The 20,754-nt window shown below is 48.7% G+C and overlaps 1 protein-coding gene across 1 annotated transcript; it reads left to right on the top strand.

Annotated features, from left to right (window-relative positions):
• Window positions 1-13,734: 13,734 nt before the first annotated feature.
• On the top strand, window positions 13,735-14,952 carry LOC149336520 (uncharacterized). Its single transcript, XM_089553613.1, has one exon. It carries the CDS (start codon window positions 13,735-13,737, stop codon window positions 14,644-14,646), a length of 912 nt encoding a protein of 303 aa, XP_089409739.1. The 3' UTR covers window positions 14,647-14,952.
• Window positions 14,953-20,754: the final 5,802 nt, after the last annotated feature.

Here is a 20,754-nt window from a genome sequence, read left to right as displayed (position 1 = left end):
CTTTTTTCCTCTCTTCCCTCCGTTTTCCTTCTATTTTTCTCTTTTTTTTACTTTCCCTTCATTTTTTTTTCTTTTTCCTTCCTTCTTGTCAGCGCGTGCGCTCCTCCCTCTTCTAAGTATATGACGTCAATATGTGTATATAGTCAGGCTTCTTCAGAGATTAAACAGTTGTTAGAAAGCGCTTCGTCCTGTGTGTTCGTCCCTTTTCCGTATTTTAATAGCGCACACCAATATCTTCAAGAACGTACTTCCAACTATTCCAGTTGTAGCTATTTTGACTCAGACTATATTCCAAGTAAATGCTACAGGTTAAATTACATTTGTGGTTGTGCGGGTATTTGATTTTTGAAATACGAGTCGAACTCGAATAGTTGGCTTTCAAGACCAGATCGAATAACATGCGTTTATTCGCTCTGATTCATCTACCCTCGGCCACAAAGTACAGAAATGCTTGTGAATGCACTCAGTGAAATTCCATTTGTTTTGAGTGTCGGTGCCATTTTAAATATTCAAAATATATATAACGAATCTGTACAAACGTTATGCTTCTGCCGACACTGGTTGGTACCACCACGTGCTTCATATTCTAACAGTATTGTTGCAAAAGCAACAGTACGCGAGTCGCCGAGCCATTTCGCGAAGGTGACGAAAGGCCATACTGTGCATGCGCAGGCAGCAGTGAGGTCACACGGCGCACAGCTGACGCGCCGCCCCCGTCGCTGCGCGCGTGACTCAGAGGTGCTGCCGCTGCGCTCGCCAGTTGAGCATGCGCCGTAACAGCGCATAGCTAGCGTGCCGGGGCCGCCGCCGCTGCCGCGCGCTCTCCTCCATCGCCTCTCTCTCTCTCTCTCCTCGTTGCTTTCGCAATCCTGCAGGTTTAACCAGAGCTAATCCACTGCCAATTTTTTATGTTACATACTCGCGAACACAATACCATTGGGTTATTGGCTATGTGCTCAGCATACACTGCTCTGAAAGTTTGTGCCTATCGTTAAAACAGCCACGAATGCAAGGATAAGAAGTTGGAAAGCACAAGATGCGTGGTGCTTTAGTAGTCCGGTTTTTTCATTGCTTTTTCCCAAGTTCACACTGGAATATTTTGATCGTCCAACCACCTTGCTTTAAGTGGTCCCACAGAACATTAGAGGAGAAGTTAGCCTTGACAAGCTTATCAGTTGCATTTATCTCAGAAGTTGAGTTGTGACGTCATTAGCAAATGCGAACTTACTAGATATGAACTATCGTGGCTCCAGGTTCCTGTTAACATAGTAAAATACCAGTTGGCACCTATGCAAGGAATGTTGCAAGTTATTCGTGTTTTTTTTTCTCGTGAACGCGTTTTTTAGTTTATTTACGTTAGCGGCATTTTGTAACCTGATATTTGAAGAGTAAACTAGCTTCGAGGGTGACACTGTAAGGACTGCTGAAGTGTAGAATATACTGATGGATGTAATATTTGCTCCGATCGAAACCTGACCGCCATCATAGCATGACGAACCCCAGCAGCAATGCTAATCGACTCAATGTTGGATATGTATTGGCAAAGGCGGGTCTTACAAAGGACCAGAGTGAAACCATTGATTTCAATATTGGTTTAGTTTGGTTTGGTTTATGGGGTTTAACGTCCCAAAGGGACTAATACCCGTGCCACACGGACAGATTTAATGCCATTAAGTGCTTACTACCTTAAGTTGCAATGGCATTCGTGCGGTGCCACACGCACAAATTTAATGGCATTAGCCTTACTGCCATTCGCGACCTACTGAGTTCGCCACAACTCATTCGACCGTGCAATGCCTACTCTCGTTCCCATTCCACACGCAGAAAAGTATGCAGCTTTGTTAGTAGCAACTTCCTAACCAGTAGGAAATAGTTAATTCTTAACTTTCAGTCAGATGAGGCAACTATACTGCATTTTCGATGCGAAGAGCGCCATTTTCACCAGCCTTATTGACAGGTACTCTCGACTTCGGTGCTGACATGCGAGTCTATGGCTACTTTTTTGACTTGTAAAGCAGGAACAGCCGTATTTTCTGAAAAATCGATTTTATATTAAATTTGAACAACATTTCCCATATATTGTGCTCATTAGCAATGTTTATATTCAGATGAAACTTTTAACTACCTTGCAAGCGTTATCGTCATCGTCACTTTTGATAATGGCATTAAATGTAGACGTGTAGCACCAACTCCGAAAATAATGGCATTAACAAACTTAAGGCCTTAAGCATTTACTGCCATTTCTTGTGAGCGTGTGGCACGGGTATAAGGCTATGAGAGACGCCGTAGTGAAGGGCTCCGGAAATTTCGACCACCTGCGGTTCTTTAACGTGCACTGACATCGCACAGTACACGGGCCTCTAGAATTTCTCCTCCAAAGAAATTCAACCGCTGCGGCCGGAATCGAACCCGCGTCTTTCGGGCCAGCAGCCGAGCACCATAACCACTGAGCCACCGCGGCGGCCATTTCAATATTGAGCCGATTACCTGTGCTCCTTGGGAACGGCTGCAATGAGCTCTGAAACGTTAGCATCAGTGTACTTAGTACGCGGTTATCATCCCACCACCTCCCCTCTAAAAGAGAAATACTCCTCTCGACAGTGAAGTGCCCAGAGACTGCGGTAATGAGAACTTACATTGAATCTTGTCTAGGTCTGAAGCTACTCCCTCCAGTGTCTGGTTGGAGTTAGAGCGGATCATCAAAGAAAAGTCCGCAAGCATCCTGCAAATCATCACTTTTCTAATGCTTTGGTCCTTGAATTGAAGGCCTTCTTCGACGCAGCACTGTGGGAAAAGAGATCACCACATGGTTAAGGGATGTTCTTGAATCTCACTATCTACCCTTCCGTACCGACACAGAAAGGTGAGAAAATAATGTTGCTCACATAAAAAAGTTTCTTTGGCTACCTAATGCGGATATGTAAGCAAGAAATTGAGTGTGTCTGGTAATTATATTATTTCTGACCTGCCAGTTTTCGGTCAGTTTAAGAAATCACTGGTCCATTGCAGCACCCTACTAACATAATTTCACCTTGCATGTTACCCTCGTGTATTCTTCATGCATTGAACTTTGTAAGCCCATTTTCCGGACTAGCACTTCGTCAATTCATATCGTACATCATTACTTGCCGATGCACTTTAATACCCACTTAATAGCCGCATTTTATCTTCTCTCCTTTTTGTTTTATTTTACCTTTTCCGCTCCGCACTCCTGAAGTCTTGGTCTCCCGAATTCCCTTCCTAATGCAGAGTAACATTCCAGTGATTTTTAAATACCGTCTAAATTCTCTCTTTTTCATGAAAAGGTTTCACACTCTCTCTCTCTTTTTTCGAAAAAGCGACAAAAAGTTAATTTGACTCGTAACCCACTTCCGCGCCGACTACAAGGTCCAGTCTTCGCATCACAATCTTCCGTCCATTTTAAATAAGTACGAACACATCAACTGTACAATACCTGTTGAACTCCTACAGTTTCTTTTCCTAATTTTTAATCCAGATCTTGTTACTCTCTGCCTTTTCCTGTATATGTTTTTCCTTTTTATTCTTTGTTTGATTTTTCTCGCGGTGATGTCTTTTCATTGTGTTATTAAACTTGTTTCGCTGCCAAATATTTCCAGTGATTATGAACACTCTTGCTCGTGTTCGTTTCTAATTTCTTGCCTTCTTTCTTTTAAAGCAACAGATTCTTATCTTTTTGGCGACCAGTGGCGACCATTTTAAGGCCCATTCATTCTACTACAAAAATCCTGCGAGCGAAGCGGGTTTCTTCTGCGCAAAAACAGGATCGCATCGTCATGTGCTGACAGTCTCACCAACAGAACCACCGCTGTTTCTCGATCTTGCTCGAATAAAGGCAGATCTGAGAGATTTTTTTTTTTGCGCTTCGCGAGTTAACAAGCGGAAGCTCCCTTCAGCAATGGTGACGTCACCTGATTAATAGAACGAGAACAACTTTTTCGGCATCACGACTGTTTCGTTATGCTTAGTAGTGGCACTATCGTCAAACGAGCGAATACATTGCTCATACATTTTTTTATAGATGAAAAGTAATAAAACGAAGTCTGTGTGCCCAGTTAGGAATGTAAATATACTGAATATGCACTAACCACGACATGTTCGATTCTAAGCGAAGGGTCCTGCTTCAAAGCGCGCCTTTATGTTACGAATGCTGTCTCCTTGTGTTCGCAAGAACCAAGTGCGAACCATCTTGACGCTGAGAAAAGTTTCCGCAGCCACACGTCAGCGGCGAGTATTTTAAGGGCTAACATGTTCACAAATTCTGTGTTCGGGTACTTTCATGAGCTCCTTCCTCCTAAGAGAAAATAGAGTGTCTTCAACTTCTGGTCAGACACTGCCAAGGGTTCTTTACTTAGACGCGTTAGAAATCGGACGCGCCATGTTCACCACAACCGACGCCTCCGGCGCTGGTGTCTGTGGAATCCTGCGGTAGTTGGGGGAACCCCGGGAGAACAGGCCTAAGAGCTGTCGTCATGGAAACGCTTCCTTACTCAGCGAACAGCGCTTCATTGCGTCATGCCTCAGCAAAACGATGAGACGACGAAGACTGTCTTGCTCCCGAGGAGTCGGAGGGAAGAAGCTTTTCTGAATTTAGTTTAAACAGAAATTGGCGCCCCCAACGTGAGTTGCCCTCAGTGCTGGGCTACGGCGGTGGCGGGAACTTCACGCAGCGGTACCAAGAGTCCTAACGACCGGTGTAAAACACATACTGCATTTTTGGCAGTTTTTTTTTCTGCCTCTTCTGAAATAATCGTAACAGAACACGGCATCGTTGCCGCTTTTTGTGACGCTGGTTTTGCGCCTTAGTTCCCGCATGTTTCTAAGTAGAATAAAGTCTAGGAACAGCCCTCCTAACATTTGCCTAGCTTTTCATAAAACCCTAGAAACAGGGCTTCGATACCTAACAATTCTGCACAAAAGCATTCTTAACGGGAAGGAACGCATTTTTTTCGCATATTATAGGATTTCTATATAAAAGTCAGTATAGCCGCACATCTACTGTCGGTAGGCTTGCATTTGCTTTATAGTAACGTTTTTGCTATCGTCAAAAACGATCCCCATTGGTTTTCTATGGCAGTCCAAAATGGTCGATTCGAGCGATGGAAACAGTCTAGAAGAATAATTTTTAATACAAATCGGAGAAGTGGACCATCGCCTTCAATATTTCCTTAACAATACCTTGCAATATTCCGATATTCAAATTTTTTATCAGAAATTGTTGGACATGTGTGGTAATTGCATGCTCTGAATGAACCTTCGCTTATCATAAGGGCGATTGTTCTGGAGTGGCAGAGGTAGCGATCAATGCACTCAAAGCGAGGATAGGCTATAGACCCTGAAGAGGCTAAAAACACATCTATTCCAGGGTTTACACAAAACGACAGCGTCGTTTAATAAAGACATCAGCGCACTTCTCCCTCTCCAGTATAAACTCACTGAACAAAAGAATGTTAAAAAAGATATTCAAAGTGTGGACAAGTGAGCCAATTGGCTGCCAGAGATGCGCACTTTGCAGGAGGTGGTCATGGGGAGAGAAATGCGATCATAAAATCTACAAGACGGATGAGAAAGCCGAAGCTGACGCATCACCTCGGGAAATAAAAGGAGTAGAACTGGACATCAATGACCTCGATCAGCGCTCTCGGAAGCTGTATACGTGCTTTTATAAAACTTTTGTTTCTTGCGCTATTGTCTTATCAAACCGATACGCCACCCCTCTGTGCATCATGCGGCTCCCACAGTGTAATTCTCGGTCGGGCTTTTAGGGTAATTGAACAAATTGTGATTTTGACAATCGCTAATGGTGTCGCACAGGAAAAGCCTACTGACACAATAAACGAGTATACATCAAAGTGAGATGAAATGTAAATAAATTTCACTCGCGTTCTTTCAGTTAACTTGCCGATTCTTTAAGGTTACTTACCATAAAAGTGTTAGTTACGGAATCCTGAAAAGAGAAGACACAGGGCAATATGTTTCAGAAGAATCAAATGCGGCAAGAAGATAGCAAGCGATGGGTCCTCCTTGTTATTATCGCCACAGCCAGCGCGCATAACCAACGAACCTCTAGTGTTCACATGGAAAATTTCTCCTTCCTGATTAAACAAATTCAACATTATTCAACATGATTAAACAGATTCAACTCCTGCTTGGACAGGTCCGTCACACGAAACGGCACTGTACACGCGTTAACACACCAGTGGCGCTCCCCTGCTAAATCAAAGCGTTCCCATTCATTTTCTCGTCTGTTTTGTAAGCTGCACTGATTGCTGGGGAACGAGTTTACAAATGCAGCGGAACCTAAAATTAACGGCGTTTAAGGGGTGACGCCGGCTTGTTAGAAGATACTACTTTATGTTACGTTTCCTATTTCAGGAGTGCCTCTTTATTACAACCTATTTATTTTAACCATATATATATATATATATATATATATATATATATATATATATATATATATATAAGTATACGCTTCGTTAAAGGAAACTTCAAGTCGAATAAACATGTTTCCTTTAACGAAGCGTATACTTCGCTATATACTCCTGTAAGCAGTCAAGTACTTCACGCTCTCGCAACATATATATACATATCTATATATATATAAGGCTTGGCTTGGTTTATTGGGGTTTAACGTCCCAAATCGGCTCAGGCTATGAGGGACGCCGTAGTGAAGGGCTCCGGAAATTTCGACCGTCCGGGGTTCATTAACGTGTACTGACATCGCACAGTACACGGTCCTCTAGAATTTCTCCTTCATCGAAATTCGGCCGCCGCGGCCGGGTCCGAACCCGCGTCTATCGGGCCAGCAGCCGAGCGCCGTAACCACTGAGCCACCGCGGCGGTGCATGCATATTTGTGTAATGGTCTGCGCACTTTTCCTGCTGTGAACCTTAAGGCTGTACTTTTGGCACAAAGTGGTTAATGTGTTCAAGACCAACCTTCATTTTATAAATGAAGCGTGACTACAGAAAAAATGGTTTGGCGAAGCATGCCAGACTTACCGGGCAAGATCCAGACGTGGTTAGGCACTGAAAGGAAGAAATGTGGCGTGGTATAAGCATTTTAGTATCCCAGACTAACACATTGGCTATGAGGGACACCGTAGTGGAGGGCCCCTGATTATTTTGAACCACCTGGGTTCATTCATGTGAACTGACATCGCACAGTACACAGGCGCCTCCTCCATCGAAGCACAGCTGCAGCGGTCGGAACCAAATCCGCGTCATCGGGCTCTACAGCGGAGTGCTCTAACCCCTGTGTCGCCACGGCAGGTTTAGAGAAAAGAATTTAGGCTTTAGTCTGAGCATTTGTTATTGTACTAATATAATAATTTGATTCATTGAGTCGAATCAAGTGAAAGAGTTTAACGTTTTAATGAGGGCTAGGTTTATCTTAACACCGCCAATATTTTACTTTTTGGAAAACTGCAACATAAAACATACTATTGTAGTAATTTGGAGACGGAATAATCGAACGAAATTTGCTTCTCTGCTCCTTAATCAATAGCTAAGAATGCTCCCGCGAGTGTGGGTTGTCTGATTGGAGACGAGCAGTAGTTTTAAGCGAATAATTTCAAGGAGAATATGTCGAATACTGTTGGTTCACAAATGTTTGTTTGGAAAAATATGCACTTTGAAAACAATGCGTTTTGCAAACAGAGAAGACCGTTACAAAAAATACGCAGAAAGTGCACCCAGTCTTAAACAGAACACTTGAAACGCTTGAAATATGTTTACCTGCTTGGTACTGCGGAACTAATAATAAAAAACGCCCATTAGCTTGAGACATGGCTCGAAACTCCGCAAAAAAGCACTGCGCATTATATTGCAGCAAGAAGAATGCGAGTATTCGTAAAAAGACAAAAATTGACAGTGTTAACACGGTGCCACGTAAAAGTCTAATATTAGCTTAAACCTAACTGAACCTCGCCGTTTCTCGGCAACGAGTTCACAGCGCCCTCTATGCTTGCGCCGCTCATACTACACTCCTCTTCTACACCTCCTTCTCTCCAGACAATAGTCTGCCTTCCAATGTTCGACCATCCGGTCAATTTCCGCCTTGTGTCCGAAAGGTGTGACGCAGCGTACATGAGGCATCCACATTGGTGCACGGTTCTAGGCTTGTTCCCCTCTCCGATTCACCGCCTCGCCAACTTTACGGTGCTAGTACGGCAGTGAAATACTGCTTAGATGTCCTATACCCGCTCTCCCTCGCTGTCCGAATTCACAGTGCCCGCTCGCCGAGTTCGCTGTGGTGCGATCGCCCGGAGCGCCATCTAGTGCATTTAATATCGAATGCGCTGCACCAGTGCATTACTCCAGCGCCCCTGGTGGGTGCCGTGCAAAAAAGAGCAACCCAACACGGGCGCAGTGGGGCAACGGCGACGCGAAGACCCCCTATACTGTAACTCATACAGGTTTCACTACAAAAATGCATCCTTGCTTTCCGGAGGACGACTGACATCCGCAGCCCGAAACTATGAAATTTAAACGGATTCATTTCAGACCAGTAGCTGTTCTACATGTTTAGTGAGTAGATGCTCGCTCTTTCAGCGCCATGACTCCTGCAGCTGAAAATACCCTTTAGCTAGTTCATGGGTTGCTGGTATCAAGGTGGCTCTGTCGTCGACTGGTGCCATGCACGGTACAGGCGACTTCCCTCCGTCATGCTACATGCGAGGGGGCGTTGGGGCCGTGGTAGTTAGGCAGTTTTGAGGTAGTCATTGATTTCATTATAACTCTAATCTTCTGGCTGGCTTCACAGCTAACCTGATTAAAGGCGCACTCTTACAGTTACCTGAAGTGTCATGTTTGGAAGATACACTACCTGGACCGAGAGGATGCACTGACCCTGATTCCAAGCGTAAAACACTCGCGTTAGGGAATCGCGCGTTTCGTTTCAACGTGTATATCTCCTGACTCTCGGTTTTCTCGACTGAACTTGGCCATGCGGACACCGCCTCGATGGAACTGCCGCAAAGTAATTGTTCACTTTTAACAACCACAGCCATCCAAAAACAAGGGGGGGGGGGGTATTAGACAATGCACGGAGCCCAATTAGGGCTCTGAGGTAGGCACGCCCTTCGTGCTAGTTTCCGGTTCCTGCCATGATGCGTGGGGATGCTCATGTACAAAAAAGAAGTTCTATAAGTCGGTTCCGCTAACGAACATGGTTCAATCGCGCCAGCACTTGTTTGCACGGCAAATAGGGCGACAGTTAACTTCCGGTCACCTTCGAATCGTGAGCCGGGTGGAGATAGACAACAAGAAAGACGAAAGTTCGGTTTCGTGCTTAGTCATCTGGACCGCGAGCGAGTCGCAGGGACAGAAGTTGTGCTGTTTCATCGCATTCGGTCGCATGTTACTCTCGAATAGTGGCTTTAATTAAGACCTCTTTGTCACCCGGCTCATGCTTCGAGCTTCGCTGACGCCGCTATGCCATCCCGAAGCAAGGGACTCCAGAAAATTTTGGGACAGCGTCAGAAGTTGACAACGGGAAAGTACACAGCGGTGCAGTCACGAACAACTAGATATCCGAAAGCGCGGTCTAGCCATACATCCTTTGTCTGCTTAAAGCATCACGGATGGAGAAAGAGACGACGTCGGCTTATATTTGAAGTATTTGTTTTATGGGTTTTTTTGGGGGGTGACAAAATATGCAAGTTGATTAGGCAAACTTATGTTCTTAACGAACTTATGCACTGGAGTATACGATATTCGCAATCCATGGCACAAAAATCAAGGTTCCGTAAAGCTTCGTTTAGGACGAATGCTTCGTAATTTTTATTTACCAGACACTCGGACAGAATCAAATATGGAATACATTACTACTCTTCCGAACTTATGAAATCTTTGAATTTTGGCACAAACCTAGACCCGAGTTTCTGGCGTAACTCTTACATCGTTTTGGCGACGCACCGACGCTGTTCCTGTTCCATGTCACGGCTAAATGTCACGCAATAAGAGAAGCGCTCTCCCTTCGCGTAAAAAGCCGCGTGCACAAATTTTCTCTGCCACTACGATGTCATTTTTTGTCATAGGCTAACAATGCATGCTTTTTTAGAAGAAAAAAGACGGCCACAGTAATGATTCTCTGTAAATATACAGATGCACAAATACCAAAGCCAAAATGTGTTATTAAACCTGGTGCGCTTACCTTGTTCATTCCTGTAGGAACCACCATAGAATGTTCTCCGCAGTGCAACTCCGGGGCCTGACTGCTGAGAGAGCTCAGTTTCTTCTGCAGAGATTCAGCGACTAGAAATAGAATGGCGAAAACACTCGCTTAGCTCTAAGGACTTTCTTACGAAGGCGAGACTGCATGCAGATTACTCAAAGAGCAAATGATAGCTGTGCATCGGAAAAGGGCAAATTTAAGAATGCCTCCGTTGCCTCTGAATGAAAAAAAAATACTTTCTTATGAATCACGAAAGTTTTGACAGCTATGGATGCGCCTACCTCAATCCTCCACACAGAGAAACACATGCTGGAAGTTTAACAATGAGCATCGTCATTATCCTAACTTCTTCCACTACAGCCCAAAGGCTTCTCTCATATCCCTCCAGTTAAACCTGTCTTGTGCCAGTTGCCATCAACTTATCACCACAAACTTCCTAATCTCATCCTTCGCTCCAGTTTTCTACTCCCTTCCCCACCCCCCTGCTAAGCTTGCCTGGCAACAGTTCTGTTCCGCGAAGGGCCCGTCGGTTATTTTGCTTTCGAGTTGCATGCCCTGCCCCACTTTCAATCAGGGTATCGATAACTCGTGTTTGTACCCTGATCAATTCGGATATCTTCAGGTCCCCTAACATTACGCCATCATTTGCTTTTCATAGCCCATTGCTATGCCCTCAGGTTGTTTGAAAGCCTTTTCTTTAGCCTCCAAGTTCCCACCCCACAGGTGAGGGCGGCAACTTAAACTCTTGTATACTTTCTTCTTGGAGGATACTCGTAAGCTGTTGTTAATGACCTCAGTGTGCCTTACAAATGCATTCTACCTGTTCTTTTTCCTAGTTATTTCTTTATCGTAGTCTGGCCGGGTCAGCCCCGCCGCGGTGGCTCAGTGGTTACGGCGTTCGGCTCCTGACCCCAAATACGAGGGTTCGATCCCGGCCGCGGCGGCTGTATTTCGATGAAGGCGAAATTCCAGAGGCCCGTGTACTGTGCGATGTCAGTGCACGTTAAAGAACCCCAGGTGGTTGAAATTTCCGGAGCCCTTCACTACGGCGTCCCTCATAGCCTGAGTCGCCTTGGGACGTTAAACCCCCATAAACCAAACCAAACCTAGTCCGGGTCAGCGGTTGCTACCTGCTCTGAGTTCACAAATTTCTTAACAATTTGCAATGCTTCGCTGCCTATTCTGAACTGCTGGGCCCTTCTGAGGCTATGGAACAATACGTTATACTGCGTCATATTACTTTTAGGCCAGTCATTCTGCTTCGCCTTTCGGTTCTCGATCATGCTTTGCAACCCGTGTCCTTGGTTACGCATCAAGACAATACGATCGGTAAATTAGATATTACAAAGGTACTCACCACTAACTTTTGCCCTCAACTGTGCCCAATTGAATTCTTTAAATATCTCCCGTAAACAGGCGCTGAGTAGTACAGGAGAGATCCTGGCTCCCTTCCTGACATCCTTCCTGACTGGGATTTTATCACTCTGCCTACCCATGCAGCAGAGGCAATTGGCCCAATATTGCAAATGGATGGTTTCACAATGGTCTTTTGCGCGACCGGCCATTGCCGATACAGTTCCAATGTTGTGCCAATCAGCTGCGCTGCTCGGGTATGAGGGACTATGGTGGCTCTACAGCCGCTATGGATAATATCAGTACATTTTGATACGCCTCTTCTACGCTGTGGTTCCGCTATGCCTGCCTGCCTGACTGATCATGTTTCAACGCAGCGAAGCGCTTGCTCTTAATCTGTAGTGCGCCAGCCATGGCGCCAGCCCTCGCCGGCACAACTTACGCATGCTTCTTCCCTATGCCTCCGGCAACGGGAGGTGAACGCCGTTGCGGTCGAAGTCTGCGGCGTCCCTTCAAAGGAACCAGACCGCACCCCGCGCGCCCCCGCATCTGGCGCGCTCTTTCCTTCTCCTCCCTTTTCCCTCTCGCAGCGGCGGGGCGCGCCTCCCGCGCTCCCCGCCGCAGCTCAGTTACTCATGCTGAATTCCAATGGCAGATCGAGACCGCTCCGTCGGATCGCGTACGGAGCGCGTCGGAGCGCGTAGATTTGCCACCTCCCAGTTTGCGATTGGAATGTCAGTGATCCCTCGGGAGCGCGACGCCAGCGCCGCAGCGGCGACCGCGAAAACTAGGCGCGCCGCCGGAGCGGACGCCCTGCTAGCTTCGTGTTCGAGTGCGACAGGAGTTGCGCGAGGCGCGATCTCCGCGTTGACAGACGCCGTCTCGGCGAAACAAAAAGGAGGTTGTACGAAGGCCGTAATGTAAAACCAAAACCAAAGCGTATGTAAAGGATGGTCCACTCTCCTTGAACACGCGAGTATGCGGCCGCGGTCTTCGGAGAGCCGGTGAGCCTGTCCCTACCGTTCACGAAAGAAGTGGCGGACGACGCGCAGGCAAGTTGCTCGCTGCTCGATTTTCCAGCCTTGCGACTGCGAGACGCAAGCCGCTGAACCAATCAGCGAGACAGTCGAGCTTTCGGCAACGACGCCGCCCGCGGACACACCGAGCGACGAACTGCGCTGCCCCCCGGCCAACGTTTCTCCCTGGCTGCCGTAGTCGTCGCTAAGCCTAACTGTTTTTCATCGATGCCGCAGCTGAGGGCGCTTCGGAATTGGCCAGCGCTGTAGTAAAGGTGCTACTCGCGTCACCGTTTTACTGTGTTCCTCGTCTCATAATAAAATAAAGACATGATCGATTTCTGCGACGCCTCCAACAGCGGAGCTAGCAGACAGCAGGCCGGCCGCACTGGGCATCAGGAAGAAATTTGATTGTAACGCAGTTATCACTTCTACCAGCAACTCGGTATTGGCCAACGATCCTCAAAAATGATTCATTTTTTACATTCCTCTACTCCAGGGCTTGTTATGAACGCGAACAAAGAATATTAGCGCATTTTTCTGACGCCGGCGGCAGGCATATACAGGCCGGCAGCTTCACACTCGCTGTCCGTTTCAGACGAATCTTCACTGCTGGGCTCTGAGCTTTCAGTGCCCGAGTCGGAACTGTCACTTCCATGAAGCAAAATTAGTGCCGCACGGCTCGAAGCAAGATCATTGCCGTCCACTGTTGACTGGAAAGTGCCCGTCTGTCCCGGCTCGCCACGTAGCGACGACAGGAACGAAGCGGCTGCTGCCGGTCGCGACAGGAAGCAGACGCGGCGGAAAAGAAAACGTCACGCGAGGTTCCGGTCAAATCCGCCGATTTCGGCAGATCAAGAATCGCTGCTCCACGGAGCGATCCGGGATTTACGCCTGATCCCGATCTGCCATTGGAACATACAACTCGCGCTCCCATTTTACCATTGGAATACGACTGATCCAAACCGAGCAGAAAAACTTGATCCCGATCTGCCATTGGAATTCACCATCAGAGAATAAACGGTTGAACAGCACAGACGTCTTGTCTTCTCTGAGGATGTCCGAGCAGCTTACGCCCTACAATTGGTGACCCGGTTTTCGACGAACCTAAGAAACGTAGAGCCAAGCTTTTCCCCACGCTGAAGACAGGACGTCAACGCAAGCAGCTGAAATGGAACAAAATCAGCCACTTACGCCCAACCTCAACCAGACAACGCCAGATGTGCCCAGCGAAATCGTCTCTGCAGTCACAGTGCGTCTCCCACCGTACTGGGAACGCAACCCAGCCGTGTGGTTCCTGCAAGTGGAATCGCAATTCCAGCTTTCGAGAATTTCTTCACATAAGCAGAAATTTCATCACGTGGTCGGCGCACTGCCATCAACAGCTGCAGAGGAGGTGTCCGACATACTCACCTCCTTCAGCACCAATCCTCCGGCAAATCCATATGATGACCTCAAGGCAGCCCTACTGCAACGAACGGCCGCGTCCGAAAGGACAAAAATACAGCAGCTTCTCTCCTCGGAGGAGCTCGGTGACCGGCGACCCAGTCAGCTCTTGCGGCGGATGACGCAGCTTCTCGGTAGCAGTGCGCAGGCCAAGGACAATGCTGTGCTGCGTGAACTTTTTCTGCAGCGCCTGCCGTCCAACGTCCAAATGGTGCTTGCCACAGCCACAACCATGGACTTAACATCACTCGCCGCGCTAGCCGATAAGGTGATGGAAGTGGCCACCCCGCACTTGACCGTCGCTGCCGTCAGCACGCCCACACAGTCGTCGCCGTTGGCCGTCCCCATCAGCACTCCTCAGCCGTCGCATATTGCATCCAGCACCGCTACGCCTTCCGATATTGACCGCCTCTGCTTCCAGCTCGAAAAACTGATTGCGGCAACCACGCACTCAGAGCCGCCTCTACGCCGTGGACGCCAACGTCACCGCTCCTCAACGCCTCGACAGCGCGGACAGAGTGAGCGAAGTCCATCCGCAGGCCCACGCATCTGCTATTACCATCGTCGCTTCGGCGCCAACGCCCGCCACTGCCTCCTGCCTTGCAGCTGGACGGAAAACCGGCCGGCCGACCACTAGCGGCGACGAGCGGTCTGTGCCGAGAAGAGTGTCGCCTTTTCCACGTCTACGACAGAACCACCGGACAGAAATTCCTTATCGACACCGGGGCCCAGGTGAGCGTTCTCCCAGCCACAAAAGCAGAGCGTGCTTCCGCTGCAATTTCGTACCTGCAAGCAGTGAACGGAACGCGCATACCTGTTTACAAACAGCGCTCTGTAACGCTCAACCTCGGGCTTCGAAGAGTCTTCCGGTGGTTATTTTTAGTCGCCGACGTTGGTTCTGCCATAATTGGTGCCGACTTTCTAACGAAGCACGAACTCCTCATCGACGTCAAGCGGAAGCACCTCATTGACTCCGCAACGAAACTCTTTATTCACGGCATAGCAGCGCGTGCAACTACCGATGTAGCACCCTCATGTGCTACAGTTGCCAAAGAGCCGTTTGCAGCCCTGATTAATGAATTTCCCAAGCTAACGTCATCCCCTGATTGGACTCAACCCGTCTGCCACGACGTTCAGCACCACATCATAACATCGGGACCACCTGTTTTCTCTCGCCCAGGACGCCTGGCTCCAGACAAACTCAAGGTGGCCCGTGCAGAATTCGAGCATATGCTGGAACTTGGCATTATTAGACCTTCATCCAGCAGCTGGGCATCTCCACTCCATCTTGTCCCGAAGAAGTCAGGAGACTGGAGACCATGCGGAGACTATCGTTTTCTGAACACCAAGACCGTCCCGGACCGATACCCATTGCCCAACATACAAGATTTCACGTCTTCTCTGCACGGTGCAACCATCTTTTCAAAAATCGATCTTGTTCGGGCATATCATCAAATCCCTGTAACAGAAGAAGATATCCCCAAAACAGCGATCACGACACCATTCGGACTGTTTGAATTCTTAAGGATGCCATTCGGACTTCGCAACGCTGCGCAGACCTCCCAGCGTTTCATCGACTCCGTCGTACGTGGCCTTCCCTTCGTGTTCGCCTACGTGGATGATATTCTCGTTGCAAGTTCATGTATTGAAGAACACCTGCACCACCTCCGCCAACTTTTCGAGCGTCTTTCGACAAACGGCATTGTTGTCAACACCGAAAAGAGTGAGTTTGGGCAACCAGCTCTCGTATTCCTCGGCCATCACCTGGACAACAACGGCATCCGCCCGCTTCCCGAAAAAGTGAAAGCAATCACCGAGTTTCCCAAGCCCACTTCAAGCACGAAGCTCCGCCAGTTTCTTGGCCTCGTAAATTTTTACCGCCGATTTATCAGAAACTGCGCCACCCTGCTTGAACCACTTGACCGTATGCTGTGCGGCAAGCACTCGGCGAAAACACTACACTGGGACACCACTGCGGACGATGCCTTCAATGCCATCAAGCGCACACTGGCCGACGCCACTCTACTCGCCCACCCAAACCCCGATTATCCGCTGGCACTCATGACAGACGCTTCCAACACTGCGCTCGGAGCTGTCCTTCAGCAGCAGGTCAGTGGCGTGTGGCAACCCCTCGCGTTCTTCTCAAAACGCATGACTCCTGCCCAGACACGATACAGTGTTTTTGGCCGCGAACTTCTCGCCATATACCTGGCAGTGCGTCATTTCCGCCACTTGCTTGAGGGCAGAGCATTTACCGTTTTCACGGATCACAAGCCTCTTACCTACTCAATTGGCCGTTCTGCATCCCTATATACGCCACGGGAAGTGAGACAACTTTCCTTCATATCTGAGTTTTCGACTGACATCCGACACATCAGTGGTGCCGACAACACCCCGGCTGACGCCCTCAGTCGCGTCGATGCCGTCACGCGCAGTCGTTCCGAAACATCGACTTCGTCCTCCTTTCCCTTCGACATACATGAACTGTCTGCAGCGCAAGCAAGCGACCCCGAGCTGTCCCGCCTACGTACAGCGCAAACATCCCTGAAGCTCGAGACAGTCCTCATTGAAGACGTGCCAATCGTTTGTGATACCTCCACAGGTACGCCAAGGCCCGTTTTGCCCATCGATTTCCGCAAGAAAATCTTCGAATCCTTGCACACCCTTTCCCATCCTGGAATTCGTGCAACTCAAAAGCTGATCACAGCCCGCTTTGTCTGGACCCGCATGAACACCGACATTCGCGACTGGGTCCGCGCGTGTGCACCCTGCCAACGTGCGAAAGTACACCGGTACCCTGTGCCCCCAACGCAGCGCTTCCTGCAGTCCGACGAACGCTTCGCAGTAGTCCATATCGACATCGTTGGCCCCCTACCCCACTGCCAAGGTTACCGGTATTTATTGACATGCATCGATCGCTTCACTCGATGGCCTGAGGCTACACCAATCGCCGACATCACAGCAGCCACTGTCGCCGCGGCCTTCGTCTCTACTTGGGTAGCGCGGTTCGGCTGCCCCACAACCATCGTCACGGACCGCGGTCGCCAGTTCGAGTCATCGCTTTTCACAGAACTCCTCAAACTGCTCGGAGTACCACGGCTACGGACTGCATCTTACCATCCACAAACAAACGGACTCGTAGAGCGTTTCCATCGGCACCTCAAAGCAGCACTTACGGCGCACGGACCCCCCGTCAAGTGGCTCGAGGCTCTTCCGCTCACACTGCTCGGAATCCGATCTGCCTTCAAAGAAGACCTTTCGTGCGCCTGTGCCGAGCTTGTTTATGGAACCTCCCTTCGACTTCCAGCCGATTTCTTGGAAAGCAGTAAACCCGCCGTCCCGTCCACAGCAAGTGAATACGTCGACAGGCTCCGGCATATCCTCCGCCACCTTCAACCACAGCCGACGCGAGAACACCAACGCACTGTGTACGTGACTCCAGACTTAAACACAGCAACCCATGTTTTCGTGCGTTACGGCCCTGTGCGCGGTTCCCTCCAACCCCATTATATCGGCCCCTTCCCCGTCCTTGAGCGCCGTCCTTCCACTTTCCTGGTAGACTTGAACGGGACGCGAGATGCAGTGGCCCTCGAACGACTCAAGCCAGCGTACATCCAGGCCCCAGTCTCTTGCGTTTCGGCGCCTGCACTTGCGACAGCCCCATTCATTTCCGACCGACAGCAAGCTCCTCCGGCTCGTCGCGTCCACTGGCATCCCAGCTGCCCAAAGAAGTAAATCGTTCGTCGCCTTGGCTTCCTCTCTCGGGGGGGAGCCATGTAGTGCGCCAGCCATGGCGCCAGCCCTCGCCGGCACAACTTACGCATGCTTCTTCCCTATGCCTCCGGCAACGGGAGGTGAACGCCGTTGCGGTCGAAGTCTGCGGCGTCCCTTCAAAGGAACCAGACCGCACCCCGCGCGCCCCCGCATCTGGCGCGCTCTTTCCTTCTCCTCCCTTTTCCCTCTCGCAGCGGCGGGGCGCGCCTCCCGCGCTCCCCGCCGCAGCTCAGTTACTCAGAGAATAAACGGTTGAACAGCACAGACGTCTTGTCTTCTCTGAGGATCTCCGAGCAGCTTACGCCCTACAATTGGGTCCCGTTGCCGGAGGCATAGGGAAGAAGCATGCGTAAGTTGTGCCGGCGAGGGCTGGCGCCATGGCTGGCGCACTACAAATCTATGAAAGCTATATATAAGGGATGGTTATATTCAGCACATTTCTCTGTATTTTGATATATGGCTTGAAGGTTCTACACTATTTTCTTAATGAATACCATGAAGGCAATGAACCTTAAGCAGATGTATCAGTAGTTTTGAAGTCCTTGACCGGTCCCTTCTTCAGAATTAAGATAATTTGGAGTTTTCCCAAGGTTCCGGTATGCTCGAGGTCGTATGGCATAGCCTGTAATAAGGTGGCGCTCGGTAGCCGCATTCTTCCGGCTGACGTACGTAGTTCTGCTAACTTGTTACTGTGTCTCCTCTGCTTAGCGAACGGAAAAACATTGGCATCAAGCCACCATCTCCTTCTTAGAACCGGGCGTAATGCTCCGACGGCGATTGAAAAAAATGGCTGTGGTTCAACGTGACTTGAACCTAGTTATAGGAGCGAAAGCTCTGTTAAGCACGGTCTCCACTGTCTCAAATGAAACGTCGAGGTCAATGGTCAAGGTCAAGTACCCAATAATCAAGTCATATGATCACGTGGTCCTACTACCATAGCTTCGACCATACCGCCACGCAGTTAAGCTTGATTTGATCTTGTGAGGCACTGAAAGTCCTTGTCCCATCCATATAGAAATCGGAAATTGTACTAGCCCTCGTTCTAATAAATTCCGGACTGCTCCATTAGTGACCTGAACATTGGAGTAATACCCACACGGCGCTATGGTGTCCAGGATACGCGACACCACCCTCTAATCAGCATCGCTATTCGTGCAAATCAGCGTCCGTCAGGACTTTGCCTACGACCGAGTGTGGCCTACCGGCATCTTGGTTGCCGCCACTTTGTAAACATCGCCAATGTGACGGATCGCGTTTGCTTTAACAGAGACCTCCACGCGTTTTGCCAGCAAACTATTCAAACGCACCGCCATGGATTATTAGACAGGGCGTATGACCTTTGCGATTTAATTTATTAGTTAAGCGCCTGTGGGCCAGACAACGTATTTTTCGGGGATTTGCTCGCTATGAGGATCAGTAGTAAAGGCATTTATATTATACATAAGATAACTGGATGTGTCAGTGCACGTTCCACTTCATCTTCAACAGCTCTATTTCGTGCGGCTCTTCAAGTGACCAACAGTCAGTAGCTCTTGCTTCCTTAATCGCTACCTTCACTGGGGTGCTTTTGCAGATGATAACGATTAATCAGCGCTGTTCTGTTAAAAAAGTAAAACAAAAAGAGCGTGTATTGGTACTACTGGCCCGACTGAAAAAAATGTTTTCAAGGTCAGGAAATATTTTGAAACGCTTCACAAAATGAAATAATTCTTCTCGCCCTGAAACACGGTTAGTATGCCTTTCACAACGCAAGCGGTTTGTAGAACAAGCGGAGCGTTTCAGAAACATGTGGGGTGCATGCTACGCTCTTGACGATAACAGCTGAAGTGAGAGATGGAAATAGAAGTATAGACATAGACACAGTCGGAGGGACGGACAGACGGAGGGAAGGCGGACGGGCGGACTGGCGGGCGGACTGACAGGCGGACTGACGGGCGGACGGATGGACGGACGGACAAACGGACGCACGCAACGAGGGACGGAGGGACGGACGGGTGGACGGAGGGACAGAGAGAGGGAGGGACGGAGGGAAATAGGTAGATGGAAATAGATAGACGGAATTAGATAAGAGCAACTAGCTTTCGTTTTCGTAAACCGTCTTTGGTCAAAGTTGCAGGCAGAATGGTTGGTTTGTCATTCGTATGGTGGAGCCTACCGGGTTCTCTAAAATGAAAAGGTTTTGAGATGTGAGGGCCAAGGTTCGGTTTGCCTGACACAGATTTAGAGCTTGGGAGAGGGGGCGGTATAGTGCTCCCCTTTGCGAATGAGAAGCAAACCATGCTGCCTGGCTTCTTGTTGCAACGATGATACTGGGCGAAGCTGCTGATGTGAGTCAGTTCACCCTTAACACAAAGCAGATAGAGCCATCTTTGAGGCCCGCGATTCTCGACCAGCAGAGCCCTCCCCTTTTTCTCACAGATATTTGGTACTGGCGATAAAACAGATAGATAAGCTCCGTTCATGCTGTTGTAATAACTGCAACGACTCACCGTTAGGGTCCCTTTCTTTTGCTAATCGTACGATGACCTTTTCGAAGAGGGTTGCTAATCCTTGCGGGTGTGTCCATCCACTACCCAAGGTGCACTAAAAAGAAAACAGGTATTTCATTTTCTCTGCCTAGAAGTAACAGACGTGGAGTTAATATATGATCATGTGGTAGAACGTAGGGGACAACATAGACCACATGACTGACTCTACGCATGTGTGCGAGCTAATTACACATCACATGGCAGTCGCGAAGTTTTTGTTGATTTATAGATTTTGGCAGAAAAATTCAGGGGGCACTTTGTCTAAAGTGCGTAGAGGCGAAAGCGTTTTCCGCGCCACTTTGACTGCTTCTGTGGCACTGGTGGCGTCACATGTAATTGAGTACTAATGACTAAGTGATGACAAATCACTAATTAATGGTTTATTATCGATTAGTGCCTAAATACTAATTAACTGCTAATTAATGACGCTTAAGCTTCGCCTT

Source organism: Amblyomma mixtum, chromosome 7 (assembly GCF_055824585.1).
Source record: "Amblyomma mixtum isolate Tamu chromosome 7, ASM5582458v1, whole genome shotgun sequence".
Taxonomy (NCBI): Eukaryota; Metazoa; Arthropoda; class Arachnida; order Ixodida; family Ixodidae; genus Amblyomma; species Amblyomma mixtum.
The sequence above is the reverse complement of the archived record's forward strand: the minus strand, read 5'-3'. Positions and strand labels throughout refer to the sequence as shown.

What these genes read in the sequence shown, in the direction of transcription:
- LOC149336520 (XM_089553613.1), top strand. Translation starts at nt 13,735, where the DNA reads ATGGAACAAAATCAGCCACTTACGCCCAACCTCAACCAGACAACGCCA.